General features: G+C 40.2%; 1 protein-coding gene across 1 annotated transcript in view; it reads right to left on the minus strand.

Annotated features, from left to right (window-relative positions):
* adam19a (ADAM metallopeptidase domain 19a) overlaps window positions 1-10,736 on the minus strand; it is a 189,337-nt gene extending 178,601 nt beyond the window's left edge. The window contains exon 1 of the mRNA XM_037112871.1: window positions 10,253-10,736. Coding sequence (XP_036968766.1) covers window positions 10,253-10,382 — 130 coding nt within the window. The 5' untranslated portion in view covers window positions 10,383-10,736. The remainder of the gene's footprint in view (window positions 1-10,252) is intronic.
* Between the last annotated feature and the right edge of the window lie 4,359 nt (window positions 10,737-15,095).

Consider the following 15,095-nt stretch of genomic DNA (forward strand, 5'->3'; position numbering starts at 1 on the left):
CAGAACTTGTATCTGTAACTGTTTATAATCATATGGATGCAATAATGTGTTGCGAGTGAGATCCTGACCCACCATGCATCAGGAAAGTGACAAAGTATTACATAATTACATAATCGACATCAGTTAACAGCAGACCCTGTCTGACTCTCACTCGTGAGGAGGCCTGCTGTTTTCTGGGGGAAAGTACACGGACACAGTACATTACTGTGATTTTTTGTCAATACAAGTTGCCAGAGACAGTAACTACAATGACACAATGGTGGAAGGCGACAAAGGTCTGAGGTCCAGGAGAGAAAAGCTCTACAGTGGATGATTAAAAGCACCAGAGCATCTACAGAGCATCAGTAACAGCAGTGAAGTGAGATGTCTGTACAGAGCCCAAAGACACTAAAAGACAACAGCCACCCAGCCACAGTCTGTTCACCCTTCTGCCATCTGACAACAGATACAGAAGTATCTGTTTCTATACCACCAGTGAAACTCCTCGACTCATCCTCTACTACAACTTGTATTTGTTATGTTACAACTCTGTGTTGTAAAATGAAAACTAAAGTTGAAATGTGATATAAGTGCAGGGCTTCATTGCCTTTGTAGGAATCTAAAATCTTATCAAGCAAGCACATCTGCGACTTATCGAGGATGCCACTGAAATTGAACTCAACTGAAACTCAAATGTATCTCAACTGAAACATGTCTACACCCACACATTTGTCTAAGTGGGCCAAAACAAACACTCACAGTGAATTAAAGCTCTTGTCAGCTCTGCCAAGGTAGAACATACTGCCCACTGAGATGTATTGTATTTACCTTAAGGCTAGAAAACACTGTTGTAAAACATTTTCAAAAGAATGTGACAATCGGCTCCATCTGTGGGATGAATAATCAGCGTGTGCTTGACCAAAAGACAACAGACACAAAGAAGCGGTGTGTTGATAAAAACAGCAAAGGAAACTGCGAATTTGCGTTGGCTCAGTTTCCGTGAAGGGGCCCTACAGATCTGCTGGGTAATATCAGAGAGTTTTAGATTTTAGAATGTATTAACTAAATCCTTTGAGAGAAGAAAACTCTGTGATGCTTTCAAGAGCCCTGGTCTCAATCGTCCTCTCACCTATCTGTGCAGACTCATCTATATATAGTACAAAAGAGATGTGCATGACTGGACTATCTGTCAGGCTGTTATGCAGAAACTCAATTTGTATTGAATTATACCTTTATCTATTTCCTCAGACTGTTTTTGGTAGAGTAAGAAAAACAAAGAAATGTAGTAAATAACATGTTGTCTTTGAAAACAAAAGATTCATTCAAGAGTGGCTAATTGTCTGTAACTCTACCTGTAACTACAAAGGCACACAAAATAATACAACATATTGTCAATGACCAAAAATAACACATGTCTGTCATGCTTCATCATAGGACTTCCATAACTATGCATGGCTCTCAGAGTTGCAGCTTGCCACATACAACAGACAGAATTAGATGTGCGAGCCTGGTTGGTCAAATCAAATATTGTGATGCAAATAAAAATGTTGGCATCTTTGAATGCTCTGAAAGGATATTCCGTGACCTCAGCTGTTCGATAAAAGGTCAGTGTATGCATGAAGCTGCACAGGAACAGAAGAGGAATGATACAGAAACAATACATTTTTAATGGATTTCCATACAACAAAGCTGAACAGAAATTACTAGCTTTCCTATTTCAATCATGCAGCCGTGGCCACTAAGCAAGCTGGATTATGCATATGCTATTCAAGACTACATTTCCAAGATATACTGTGTGTATCAACATTATTTTATTTGTGCAAAATGATAGCTGCTAAACATTAAAGAAGTCTACACGTATCAGGTAAAAAACACTGTTTGCAAAGCTGGTCATTTTTTCTTTTTTAAAGAACTGTACTAATATTTTTGATACTCGAGTATATTTGATATGCGATTCTTAATTACTTTTACTCAAGTATTATTTGTATAGGTGACTTTTATTTTTACCCCAGGTAATATTTTGACAGAATATGACTTGTGGTGATGGGTAACTTGAACTGTTGATGATGATGACTGGATCCCCTGTCGGCAGCCTGACTCCGCTCTGTTTTTGATTTAATGTTCATCCATGTGCGTGTGTTTACAGGCTGTTGTGCCGTTTCACCTGTGTCTTATTTGTGCTGATAAACTATAGAATACATCACATCAACCAACCTGCAGAATATACTGTGTCCTGTTTTATTTGGCTATATTGTATTAGACTGTGATGTTTGGTTGTGATACCCTTGTGGAGGCTTGACGTGGTCATTCACTAATTACTATATATCAGATGTGCTGACATTAAGCAAGTAGCCCATGCGCTGGCAGCTGTGAATGTTTCTGTTCAACAAAGGTCCCAGTCAGTCCTCTCTTACAGCGTCTTTCAGTTTCATCACAATCAACAGAACTAGAAGAGAAGCTACTTCAGGTCAAAAACTACACAATCAATTTGCCAGTTAAGAATTTAACCGGTAAAAATGTATAATCTAAAATGGGTAGAAATGCATACGAAAATATTTGATTACAAACTGCAAATGCTCGGTTATCAAATATATCGAAACAAACGATACTGGTTTAAAAAGGCATTCAATTAAAAGTAAAAGGCATTCTATACAAACATCCAAGCCATTTAACAGCCTCGATATGCATTGGATTTTGGTGAGCCAGTGCTTAATTAGCAACAGACAAATCTCCACAGTTAAAATATGAATGGTCATTATTACGTTAGTTAATCATTTAAGTAACTTAGAAACACTAAGTTACTTAAATGATTACCTTTAATGAAGACTTCTAATTGAAAAACGTCCCTCAAATTTCATATATTATTAACAAATAACCAATAATCGATTGTTTAGGCAGCTGTCATCAATAAAAGAAATTGCCTAAAAATTGCATCCCTACTCAGGACTCAACTAAACTTCTTTACACCCAAACTACAACAAATTAATTCTGACATTTTTTTTTTAGTTTTTGAAGTTTGTGTAATAAATCCTCCATAGGTGCACAAACGAAATGTTAGTACTAAGAAGTCTACTCTGCTCATTTCTCTTTGACAAAGCTGTTTAAGTGAGGAAAGCTAAAAGGACAGTGACTGTTGCTGTTGACTCATGAATGTAGCTTTTCTGTATCTGTCAAATAACGCCAGACGTGTGTTTGCTGTGTTTGGATTCAGTGGGATTTCACGTGTATATTTTAAGAAGTCAACTCTGGTCATGTTCTCTGGCTATGGCAGTAAAACATCCACTCCAGTCACTGTCAGTGAGATGTTTGTCCATGTCTCTCTCAGAACGTCCTGTAGTTTATCTCTGACCTCTGACACAGCTGCTGTCACATCCTTAAACTACTTCAGAGGACTGATATTGATGCTGGATGAGTGTGTAGACTCACTAAGTGCTGACAGTGAGGGGTAGTTGTGTGGAAAGTGGTTGTGATCCTCTGTGTGTGAGAGATTCTTCAGCTCAGCGCCTCTCCTCTTCAGTTCAGTGATCTCCTGCTCCAGATTCTCCTGAAGCTCTTTGACCCAACTTTCCTGCTGACCTGCTGCTTCACATCAGAGCATCTTTTCTCCATGACACGGATCAGCTCAGTGAAGCTCTTCTCTTCTCTGTCCTCCACTGCTTTATCAGCAGCGCGATTGATGGCCTCCATCTCCTCTTGAAGCATCTTCATGTCGTCCTCTCTGTCGTCGATTCTCTGCAGAACGGTTTGACGACTCACCTTTGATCTCTGCCTCTCAGTCCTCTCTGCTGCAGCTGGCTCTGTGTTGTGGCCTTTATGTCCCTCCGCAGAGCAGAGATAAAGGATCCACTGCTCATCAGTACGGATGAACACCTTCATCGCCTCATCATGACGAGAGCAAACGTTCTCCTGGAGCTTCTAGGAGGGCTCCACCTGCTTGTGTTTTTCAAATATAGGTAATTCATGATGAGGTTGGAGGTGTTCCTCACAATAAGAGGCCAGACAGACCAGATAGGACTTTGTGGCTTTCAGATTTGTCCCAGTGCAGAAATCACAGGCCAGATCTTCAGGTCCAGCACAGCAGTGATCAGCAGGAGCAGTGTAGAGTCCAGTCTTCTTCAGTTACTCCACTAAAACTGCTAACATGGTGTTTTTCAGCAGTTCAAGCCTTGGTATGAACCTCCTCCTGCACTGGGGGCAGCTGTGCTTCTCATCATGTGTGTTTCAGTGGTCATGGATCCTTCAGTAGGACTAAACAAACCGAACAAGTGAAGGCTTCCCAAACCAGCAGAACTCCTTTCTGCACCATTTCACTACCTAAGAACAGAAACTAGTTTGTGTTCTGATCTAAACTGCTTGTGTTTGTGCAGTGGGGGGGGGGGACTTGTCAAGTTTTGATTAATTTCAGGATTGATTATGATTCCTGATTCCTGATTCTGATTCCTACACTGCAAGAGAGTTGGAATATCTATCTATTTACTCTGTGAACTGAGGATTTATTTGGAACAAACTAGAGGTGATTGGGTAAAGATAAACGAAGAGAGTTTTGGTCAATTTTATTTCATTGATGTTGAGTTTTGATGAAGTGTGTTTTTACAGTGAGTTAATGAAGTAATTAAGCTCATCCTGCTTCATTAATAAAGATACACTTGATTCAGACACTGGGAAGTTCTATAGAAAATATGTGTAATATATATCTACCTTTTTGTGAGTTCATTTTGTTTACTTAGCAGACTAAGTAGCACACACATCACTCGCATGTTACTCCCAGTTGAAGGTACGAGGGCTATCAGACTCAGATCACCGCATGGTACAAACCAGTAATACGAGACAGGACAGGCCATGGCGTGCTGGTTAGCACGCTAACATTAGCAGGCACCTCGGCAACATAATACACAGAAATCCTTCACAAAAAATCAATACTGTTATTTCTTCACATTCTGTTGTTGTTAGTTTATGTTTTTGTGTTCTATGTTGAACCAAAATTCTGGCCACATCAGATCAGATGTTATTTATATAGCACAAAATCACATTGCCTCAGTGGGCTTTACAATCTGAACAGTGAATGAGATCCTCTGTCGTTTGACCCTCAATTCGAGTGAGTTATCTTGTACGTTGAGGGGGAAAAAAAGAATTGTAATGGGGGGAATACATGTGTATATGTATATATGACCATTTTCAGAGATGAACTTGTGATGGCAGATGGATGATGTGATGGTTGATGACTGTAGTTGTGCTGACTGCGGCAGATCAGCTCCCAGTTCTAATGGCACACAATCACCACTCTCCTGATGTCCATATTGTTCTTTTGGAGGGTATTTTTAAGCAGTTGGAGTCCAGACAGTTGGAAAAGAGGAACATCCAATTATCACTGTTCTATTTGGAGTTTTTTTGGCCAGTTATGATCTGTGGCCAATTAACTGGTGCATTACTGGTTGGCACTATGCTGCATAAGAAAATGCTGATACAAAGTCATGGATGGACAAAAAAAATGACACAATATGGTGAAACACAAAGGGAGGAGGAAGACAGACTGGTTGGGGAGCAGAGAGGAGAAGTGGCACAATCCTCTTCTGTTAGACCAGCTGCCAGTTTAGCAGAGGGAAACAAGTGTGGGACATGTGCTGTTATATATTTAATACAACAAATTAACTGCTTACTAGCCAGTGTCTGTGTTCATATTGAACTGGGATGGTGAATGTAATGAAGTACATTTAATCAAGTACAAATCCGAGGCACGTTCCATTTTGTAAAACTTTCCACCTCTACAAATAATCAACTTTTTTCTTCACCACTTTTGTCTGACAACTTTAGTTACTAGTTACTTATCATGGACAGTCGTGTTTAGTGAAATGCATTGCTGGCCTGGAAGTAAACTAATAACGTACAGGTCATGTCCCCATCCTTTCCTCTTCTGCAACAACCATCATGTCACTCTTATTGATCACAATTTCACTTGCCGATTAACGCTAACCTTACGAAGGAACACATTAGGGCTATATTCACAGCAGTGCCGGGTGTTTTGTTGTTTTGTTTTGTTTTTTACATTGGATTAAATCGCCCTACATTCAGAGTTCCCCCTGCAACCAATAAGGGAGGGAATCTCTTGACTATTTGTGACCATTATACACTACAAAATAAATATTGCAAAAGATTACAGGTCTTGATAACATTAAGTAAGAAAAGGTTTGTTTGGTTGATAATAGCCCCATTCACATTGCCGTTTGGATGCAGGGATCCTGCGCCAATTCTCCACCACCGCCTCTGTGTGAATGTCTCAGAGGTGGCGATGGGTGACATTTCGCTCCAAAACTGATACGCCTCTGGAGGTACAGGTTTTCGGCCCACCAGGCTTAAACTTCCCACCTCCAGACTAAGCATTGATTACTTATTTATTCAAAATAGGTTTGTATACATCAGTATAAAAGTTGAAAGCACAATGGTGACATCTGATGGTCAACACGTGAACACACAGCGGGTCTGAGGTCAAGTGTCTTTTTCATCACCTAATACGCCACACCCCACAAAACACTGCTACTGTCATGACACACAAACTAGGCTACTTGTCATTGAACATAACGGGATGCCACAAAGAAAAGGCCAAAAAACGCAGAGACACTGAACTCGCTGGTTAACCTGTTGACCAGGAGTTGGCTGAGCCATGGGTCGATGAGGCAGCTAGCATGGATGTTAGCTCGTCATCCGGTGCTGTGGTAGAGCAGCCCTCTCCGTGCGATGGTAAACACAGAACTAGCGGATTTAATCAAAATTAGTTGGTGGACCAGAAAGTTAGCGGGTGGCTGGATGTGACCAATTATAGTACGTTTTTTTTTTTTTTTGTTTTGTACTACGTTAAAATATCAACAATATAAGTGAGCTAATTTCACAGTGGTTTAGTAGTAAAATGTCAGTATTAAATTCAGCGTTAGATAAACTATGGCGGTAGTTGTTTTAATAAAGTCAAAGTTTTGGTGTAGGTATGTTTTGCAGAGTCTGTCGCAGCCACCGCCAGCAGGCAACACAGGAATCTTCGACCAGTACTTTTATCATCGCCAAAAAACTTTAACTCACAAAATGTTTGTGTTGAAAAAAAATGGCTGCGACGGTCAGCCCTCCCAAATGAGACTTCAGTCAAATTTCCCCCAGGAAACAGCCTCTGTCACCGTGAGTGACAGTGTCAGACAGTGTCCAGTTTACTGACGCCAATTATTTGATTATGTAATTTAGAGTGCAAAACGTAAATTTGGCACTTTGGATGTTTGGTGGGTCAGGATCTCAGTCACAACAAATTATAACAGCATGCATATGATTATAAACCATTAGCAGGTACATGTTTAGATTAACAGGAGGACACCGGGGAAACACCTTGAAAAAAAACACGGACATCATGACGTGTACCGTCACGCCTCTTTCGGAGCTGCAGCGCCGGCTTTCTGTGTGAATTATACAGCGGTTCGTCATTAAGGCGGAGCTGCATGGCTCTGTGTGAAAAACCAACAGCGGAGAACTGGCGAACCACACCTGCTGCGTCTCTTTGTGAAAAGGGCTAATGACTTAATGGTTCAGAATGATAGAGTAGAGAAAATGTGAGTTAACATTTAGAGAGCATCAGAGAGGTGCATTTAAAATAATGTTTTACCAGTGACTTTACCCATTATGTCGCTTATGCACATACATATTACCTAAATATAGATAATAATAATTACTAACTCAATTAATCATTTGTAAATTAAGCCATATTCATTTAGACATGCCTTGCAATAAGAAAAATGTCCCATCTAACTAATACATAATGTTAATTTTTATTATCATTACCTGCACCTGCATTTTTGACAATAAAAACAGTAAAGTGTTGTACCTTCAATTCATATCTTTGTCATCAGTGCTAGAACTTTATTTAAGGCATCAAAAAATAGGTTATGTGTTTTTTATCTATTTTTTTATGTAAAAATGTAATTGGCCGATATCTAGGTTATCAGACATTTTTTACTCTCTAATATCGTCATCTGCCCCAAAAAGTCTGTATTGGTCGGGCTCTTATTGCTATTAAATAAATATTTTGGATGCCAGTGACTTGTTACCTGTCGTAGAATAGCATCTTCTTTAATGTTTATTTTGCTTTTAATGTCAGTGTCAGAATACTTAAAAATAAATGATGCATTTATGCTTCAGCAAGCCCTTTGACTTGAATTGAATTGTCATCTGATGTTTTAAATGTTCATATAAATATGTAGCTCATACATATGCATGAAACAGAACAAAAAGTGATTAATACAGCTTAATAAAAGAATTCAATACATTGGCTGGTGTCAAATGTGTACGATAGAGACAAATAAAAATATACTTAATACCTTCTTTTTCTTTACTTAACACATTTCTGCTTTTACTGCATCTCCATATGTGGTCTGTCCATGTCTGTTTGCCATGCGTATCTTTCCAAGATAAGAGACGTACTTGCGCATACGCAACTCGCATCAGGCAGCCACTCAGATCGGGTAGTGACAGTACTTAAGCAAGCCACTGAATATCTATTAGCTATGCAGCTAGCATGTGACCCCTGACCTTACTGTGAGGTGAGGTTCAAGAGGCTCCAGTGACAAAATGGGACCTTAGGAAGTGTTTCCATTACAGACACTGAATGCTGCATGACAATTATCACATTGGTTTGGCACAGTATGGTAAATTTCACATTACACCACTTACTACTGACTATACTGAGGCAATTAAGGCTATCAAACAAAAAAGTGTACAGCCTCTAGAGATCAAATCATCAGTTACAGTCACAATTATCTGAATGTTACATACAGTGTGTGGACTGAATAATATTATAAACAGCCTACACACGTCCAGGACAACACTGCCCACAACAACAGCCTCAAAACTGACAACAGTAATACAACGGAACATTACAAACTACACAAGACGGACTTATTGCAGAGCTGCTGACAGCATCTGATACAGTGGTACAATGTCAAACACACACACACACACTCTCACACAAACACACACAGAAACACACGGGTTGAAAACTACATTAACTTGGAACATCTTGTATGAATGGGGTTTATTGTCTGAGTCTTACTCTGCCTTGGGGTAGCTCATTCCACATGACTAGTCAGGGCAGGACGATGCATCTTCATACCAGCCACTAACATACAAGTTGACCTTTATCTGACTGGCTGAGAATGGGATATGAACATGTTCAACTGAAGCTTAAGGGCTCATTTTATGATCATGTCAAATGGACTGAGTGCTGCCAGGACTCAAGCCAGGAGGACAGACCCTTAACTGTGAGGGCAGAACAGATCGAACAGACTTCACTGAAGAATTTTGTGGTTTCGTCCATAGTCCAGAGAAACCGGACTGTGTGTAGTGTGGGCTCCTCTTACTGTACCGGTCCGCTGTGCGCCTGTATTTCTCTCAACTGCTGCCTTTTATGGACAACGCACAAAGAGGACGGCGCCGAGACTGTACTTTCGCAGCGAAACATTTTTAACACAAATACTACAATCATTAACCCTGAATGCATTTACACGGTCGGTATGTTACAATACAAATCTAACAATAACTGCAAAATAATCTTTTTAACATTTAGTTAACGGAAAGCCGCTCGCTTCGATGCGCGCACGGATTCAGAGACGTTTACCCGAACCACGTTTGATAACTTAGAATTTAATGTTTCCTTGCATACGGTGAAATGTTAACATGCTAGAAAACACATGACTGGTTGTTTTTCGAATAATTCACGTCCTCCCTCCATTTTGGCTCTGAGGATAAGACTCCATAATATCAACTTTTAAAATCGTTTGACCTTATTTCCCCCCCACAGAGCCCACCACCTATCAGTCTGAAGAGGGGGCAGTTGTGGAAGTAACCGCAGACCCGGCAATAAAAGTAGAGATGTTATCACAGTGGTATTCAGTGGGTATGCGTTGGTGCCTCTGGCAGTCAGAGGAATAAATCAGTGTTATTCAAGAAAGGTTCTATGGGTCATGTATGGCTTGCACCTTTGTATAGAAAGCAAGGCTGCTTTAAATTACAGTTTTTCAAAATAGAATTTGGCTAACACCGCCCCCCTCTTTTTATAGCGGCTAATTACTCTCAGAAAAAAGTTTCAATGCTGTCACGCCAAACAATCAGGCTTCCTCTAAAACCCATTGGACTGAATGACACACTTTAAAGCGGTCACCCACTTTCATCTACTGAGCTTTAACGCAACACGCAACTGGTAGATGCTAGAAGAAGTTTGGCGGCGGGTCCGCTCTTTTTTCTTTACCTTGTTCTCCAGTGTTTCCGCTGGCTCGTTCCAGTGTGCCATTCAGCAACAGAAAAGAAAGAAAAACGAGCAAACGTCCACATTTTGCCGGTGATATTTGGGCATTTTTCTGCCTGTGTTTACTGTACATCCCTGTGACCCTCGGTACCGCCGACCGTCCTCCTTTGCCTCGCCGTTGTTCAACTCTGCCTCCCGAGCTGACTCCACTCAGCGTCAAGCACGGCGGTGCAGCACACACCACTTCCTGTGTGGACCGTCACAATACAGCACGAGGCAACGCGTCAACGACAGAGCCACGCGACGACGAGCACGGGACTGTTCAGGATCATTTCTTTCCTCAGAGGGATCATTTGACTGCGACATAAGTAGACCCGCGGTTTCACGTCAAATTCGCCGTGAGAGGCTGAGGCTCTGCGTGTTTAGAGCTGTTTTTACTGGTTTACACAATCTCAGGCGCACACACACACCTACAGGCTGGTTAGCAGCACGCATTAAACCTGTAAAAACACACAGGAGTTGCACCCACAGGGGTTGACTAAATGTCAAACTGTCCTATGGATGGCCTGAAAAGGACTAAAACCCCCATTGTCAAGTTGGAAATGTATGGCCAACCAGCATCTGTAGCTAACATCAGCCACAAGAGAAAACTGTTTTTAAGGAAAGTGATTTTTCCTTACATATCAGGTTGAATTGATTCAGGATTATGCCATTCAAGCAGAGGTAGCTGCAGAATGAGCAGTTGACTTAGGGCCCAGGGCCACAGGGCCCCACAAACACCTTAGGGCACATAAACATTTCACCTCCTGTATTGAAGTTCACGTGGCAATGGCATTCCTGAAGTCACAGTTCCATTGATGTGCACATTGGCTCAGTTAGTCTGTTGTCAGTTACTGTTAGTAGAGAATTTGACTTGTTGTAAACCAACTGCAAAAACAAATATGACAAAGTTTACATCTCAGTATGTTTTACTGGTGTGAGTGAGTTGATGCGGTGGTATCAATAATAGTTATTAACGCTAAATAATCTGAGTCTGACAAGTAACTGGTAACTAAAGTAACCAACTAAATGTTGTGGCATGGAAGTAGAAAATCGCAGAATATGGAAATACTCAAGCTAAGTTCCTCAAAAATGTATTTAAGTGCAGTAGTTACTTGAGAATAGAATCCATAAGATAATTTGTTTTTTCTTGTGCAGTACAAAGGGACTTAAAGTCAAGTTTCATTCTACAACCCTGGTGTAAAACGACTAAATGAATATTTAATCTTAAAATTGTAGTTACTTTAAGTATCAGTCCTTTGGGGAAAAAAAAAGTTTTTAGAAGTTTCATGCAATAAAACAACTGGTGACTTTTGTCCTAAGAGCTTCTCCAAGCAGATATCACAGCTTCTTACAAGCAGGTAAATGCAGCACATTAGCTGTCTGTGCTTTCAATGCAAATGTACATTCATTAGAAGGATAAACCCCTTGAGATGAACCATCTCATTTTCAAGGGGGTCCTTAACACAAAGATACAGAAAATACAGTACATAAAGCCAAATAACACACGCAGACAAATGATAAGTGAAAACAGTTGTTTTAAAGAGATGAAATGAGGTAATGGATCTAAGTGTGCCGGGCAAGTTGTTCCAATCAGATGGAGCTTTAAATTTAGAGGCATGTTGCCCAGTTTCCTTAAGAATTCTAGGAACAAAGAAATAAGGATGGTCACTATGCCTTAGACTATGCGATGACCTATATGGAATTAGCAATTGTTTTATGTAGGAAGGATGGTTTAAGAAAATACATTTAGAGATAAATTGCAGCCAGTTAAAATGTCTTCTAGAGACAAATAACAAAACTTTGACTAAAGTTGACACATTATACTCCATCTGATTCAATGTTTAAAGACTGTACAGCTGTCCACTTGATATCTTGTTCTGTAGTCGTCCATAGTAACAACTTGACAAGATCACACACATCTGAACAACTCCAGTAGATGCACTCTCCAAGAGACATTTGAGATGTGACTCGGTGTGAACTGAAAAGCTCAGCTCTGTGTTGGATCAAGAAGATGACAAAACACACCGGAGAGGTTTTAAATGCAACAACTGACAGTGTACAGAGCCCTTAAACTTGAGTGGCCAAGTAATGGGGACTTTCCCCCAGGTTTCTCGTCGTAAAATCTGAAGTACAAGCTATAAAAGCAGAGCGGAAATTGCTCTGCGTGCATTGCATTTTACGGATCAATTTGTTATCATTTTTATACTATACAGAACTTAGAATGTTTTCCACTCCATCAGCTCCAAATACATCCCAGTTTGCCATGTAGGAAAACCCTGATTAGGCTAAAAACCCCAATTTACTTTATTTAGAGACAGAGTGACATATTTGTGTATATACAAAGTGGATGTTGAGCTCAACAGCCTGTGGTTCAAGCTGAACCTTGTCCTTTCTGCATTTCCGGCACCTGTTTGTAAACTTGCAAAGCTCAACAGAGTAAACACCTGTTTCCTGGCCTATTTATCAGCAAGCTAATCAGCCTGATAACGTGCAGCTGTCACACCTGCTGCTGAGGGCTGCTGCATGCCACATCTGCAGGTCCTCAGCCAGAAACCTGAAGGGGCATTCATTACCCTCAACCGTGTGATCAGGCTTTACTATATATTTACTAGCCTACATAGTCTGATCTCATTTGTAACGATTTCGCTCAGTGTGGGCCTGTTTACAAATGTAATCGGACTCGATCTTGACGGTGTGTTTTTCCCAAGACATGTGTGGCTTTTATTTTGAAGTCCAAATCATCTGTCATCCGGTTATAATCTCCCCGTGTTTGGCTCGGCGCTCGAGAAAACAAGGTATGGATTTGATTAGCGTTGCTTTCACGTCTCCCTCTGTGAGCCTCCTCTTTTGTCTGAGCTTGATAGGCTTAGACAGAGTTAATTGATCGATTGATTTATTAAAGAAAAACAAAAAAAAAAAAATGTCATGAATAAATAAATCTGGCTGAGAGAATCATTCACTACAATATATAAAATAATGTGCCATACTTGAAACTGTCATCAGCTTTGAAATACAGAGACTTTACATCTGCATGTGAGAGTACTATTTCTTGAGATAATTGTTGTAGTAATATGTAACATTTCCGCATTAAAGCTTTCAAAAATAAACAGACCTTTGTTATACATGTTATGTATATGTATATTTTATTGAAATTATTTAGATCGATACAGCATTCCCACTTCATTTGTAAGTCCCCTTTAGTCCATCAGGGCACAATATGCAGTTGGGGGATGATAACTGAGATGAGGTAGACTTTCCTTGGAGTGAGGCAAGTCCTGTGAATATAATTGGATCTGCTGATGATCTGGGTTTTTAAAGGCCGCAACTGTTTAACTCCATGTACCATCCCAGTTCACTGAACCGTCAACAAAATAGTGTGTCAGTTCTTTAGTCCATAAATGCACAATGGAGAGAGATTTACAGGCAGTGGTCCGGAAGAGTGAATATAGTTGAGAAACCAGACCTCTCGTTCGATCTTTCTTTTGCAAAGGATGAGTATTAAGAGGAGTGTTCCATGGCACCCCGTTTGCCTTCGTGGATGACTGTAAAATTGTAAGACAGAGATGCAAGTCACTAAAGAGCCCATTTTCATTATACGTATTTTCAAGAGTTTGAACAGCTTTTTCACTCCAGGCTGGGCATGTGAATAGGAGCAGCTCTTTCAGCAGCAGACTCACTAAACACACTGTGTAAGACGGAGGGCTACCGCAGATCATTTATCCCCACAGCCATCAGACTGTTTAACTCAAGCACTACCTGAACAACTACTTTCCACTCACTTGTTTGTTTTTTGTAAATATCATATTGGTTTTTTTGTAAATATCGTATTTTTTTTCCTATTTTAACTTCATGCATATTTGTTTGATTTTTTTCCCCATATTTGTTGAATCTTGCTGCTGTAGTAACAAGTCACCTTTCCCGTTGTGGGATAAATAAAGCCTATCTAATCTAATCTAATCTGTTTTGATTGAGCCAATCCACCATTGGCCTAAGAATGACTAAAAATTCTGACTGAGAGACCACCATCTCTTTTATGACGTTGGAGGGTTGTTAGCTTTAAACATGTTTTTTATCCACCCCAAATAAATTGGGTGGATTTTGTCCCAGTAGTCTGTTGGTGGTGGTAAAGGTAAAATAGATTACAAGAAATGTGTTTGTTGTAGTACGTCCATCTTTACAGGTGATTGGTGCTTGGGGAGACTTCTTGAGATAAGATCATTTATCAAGATCCAACTCAATTTTATCAATATACAACAGTATGTTGTTGACATATAGCTATATGGAATTGGTGGTGTTATTAATGGTGATAGGGTTTATAGATGGGTGTTGATGAATTCCCTTGCCTATTTAGTTTGCTTGGGCAGAAAATCAGCTAATGAAGCTCTTTCGCTGCTGATTAACATTTCTTCCTCAAAACTACAGAGTGCTCCTTTAAATGAATCAAATCTGCATTTGGCGCATCAACATTAAGAAAGTGTTTGACGAGTTGAACGTCATTCCCTCATGCATTACCTTACGAATCTGGTGGCTACAGCTGTCAACAACACTATGTCGACGAGCACACCGACTGCTGCTCTCCCATTTGTCATGTGCTTGGCCTATAGAACTTAAACACAAGGCAAACAAAAGAATCGCCAAATGCAACGTTTGCAGAAAGGAATATAAGGATGCTGGGTCGACGACATCAAACTTTATCAAGTACCTGAAGACACACCCGGATAGGCTGCTAATGTGAAAGTTAACCTCAGCACATGCTACACACACTTAGTACAGTGTGCTACTTAAATAAACCTAGAACTGGTGG

The sequence above is a fragment of the Acanthopagrus latus genome, chromosome 10 (assembly GCF_904848185.1).
Source record: "Acanthopagrus latus isolate v.2019 chromosome 10, fAcaLat1.1, whole genome shotgun sequence".
In the NCBI taxonomy this organism is placed as follows: domain Eukaryota; kingdom Metazoa; phylum Chordata; class Actinopteri; order Spariformes; family Sparidae; genus Acanthopagrus; species Acanthopagrus latus.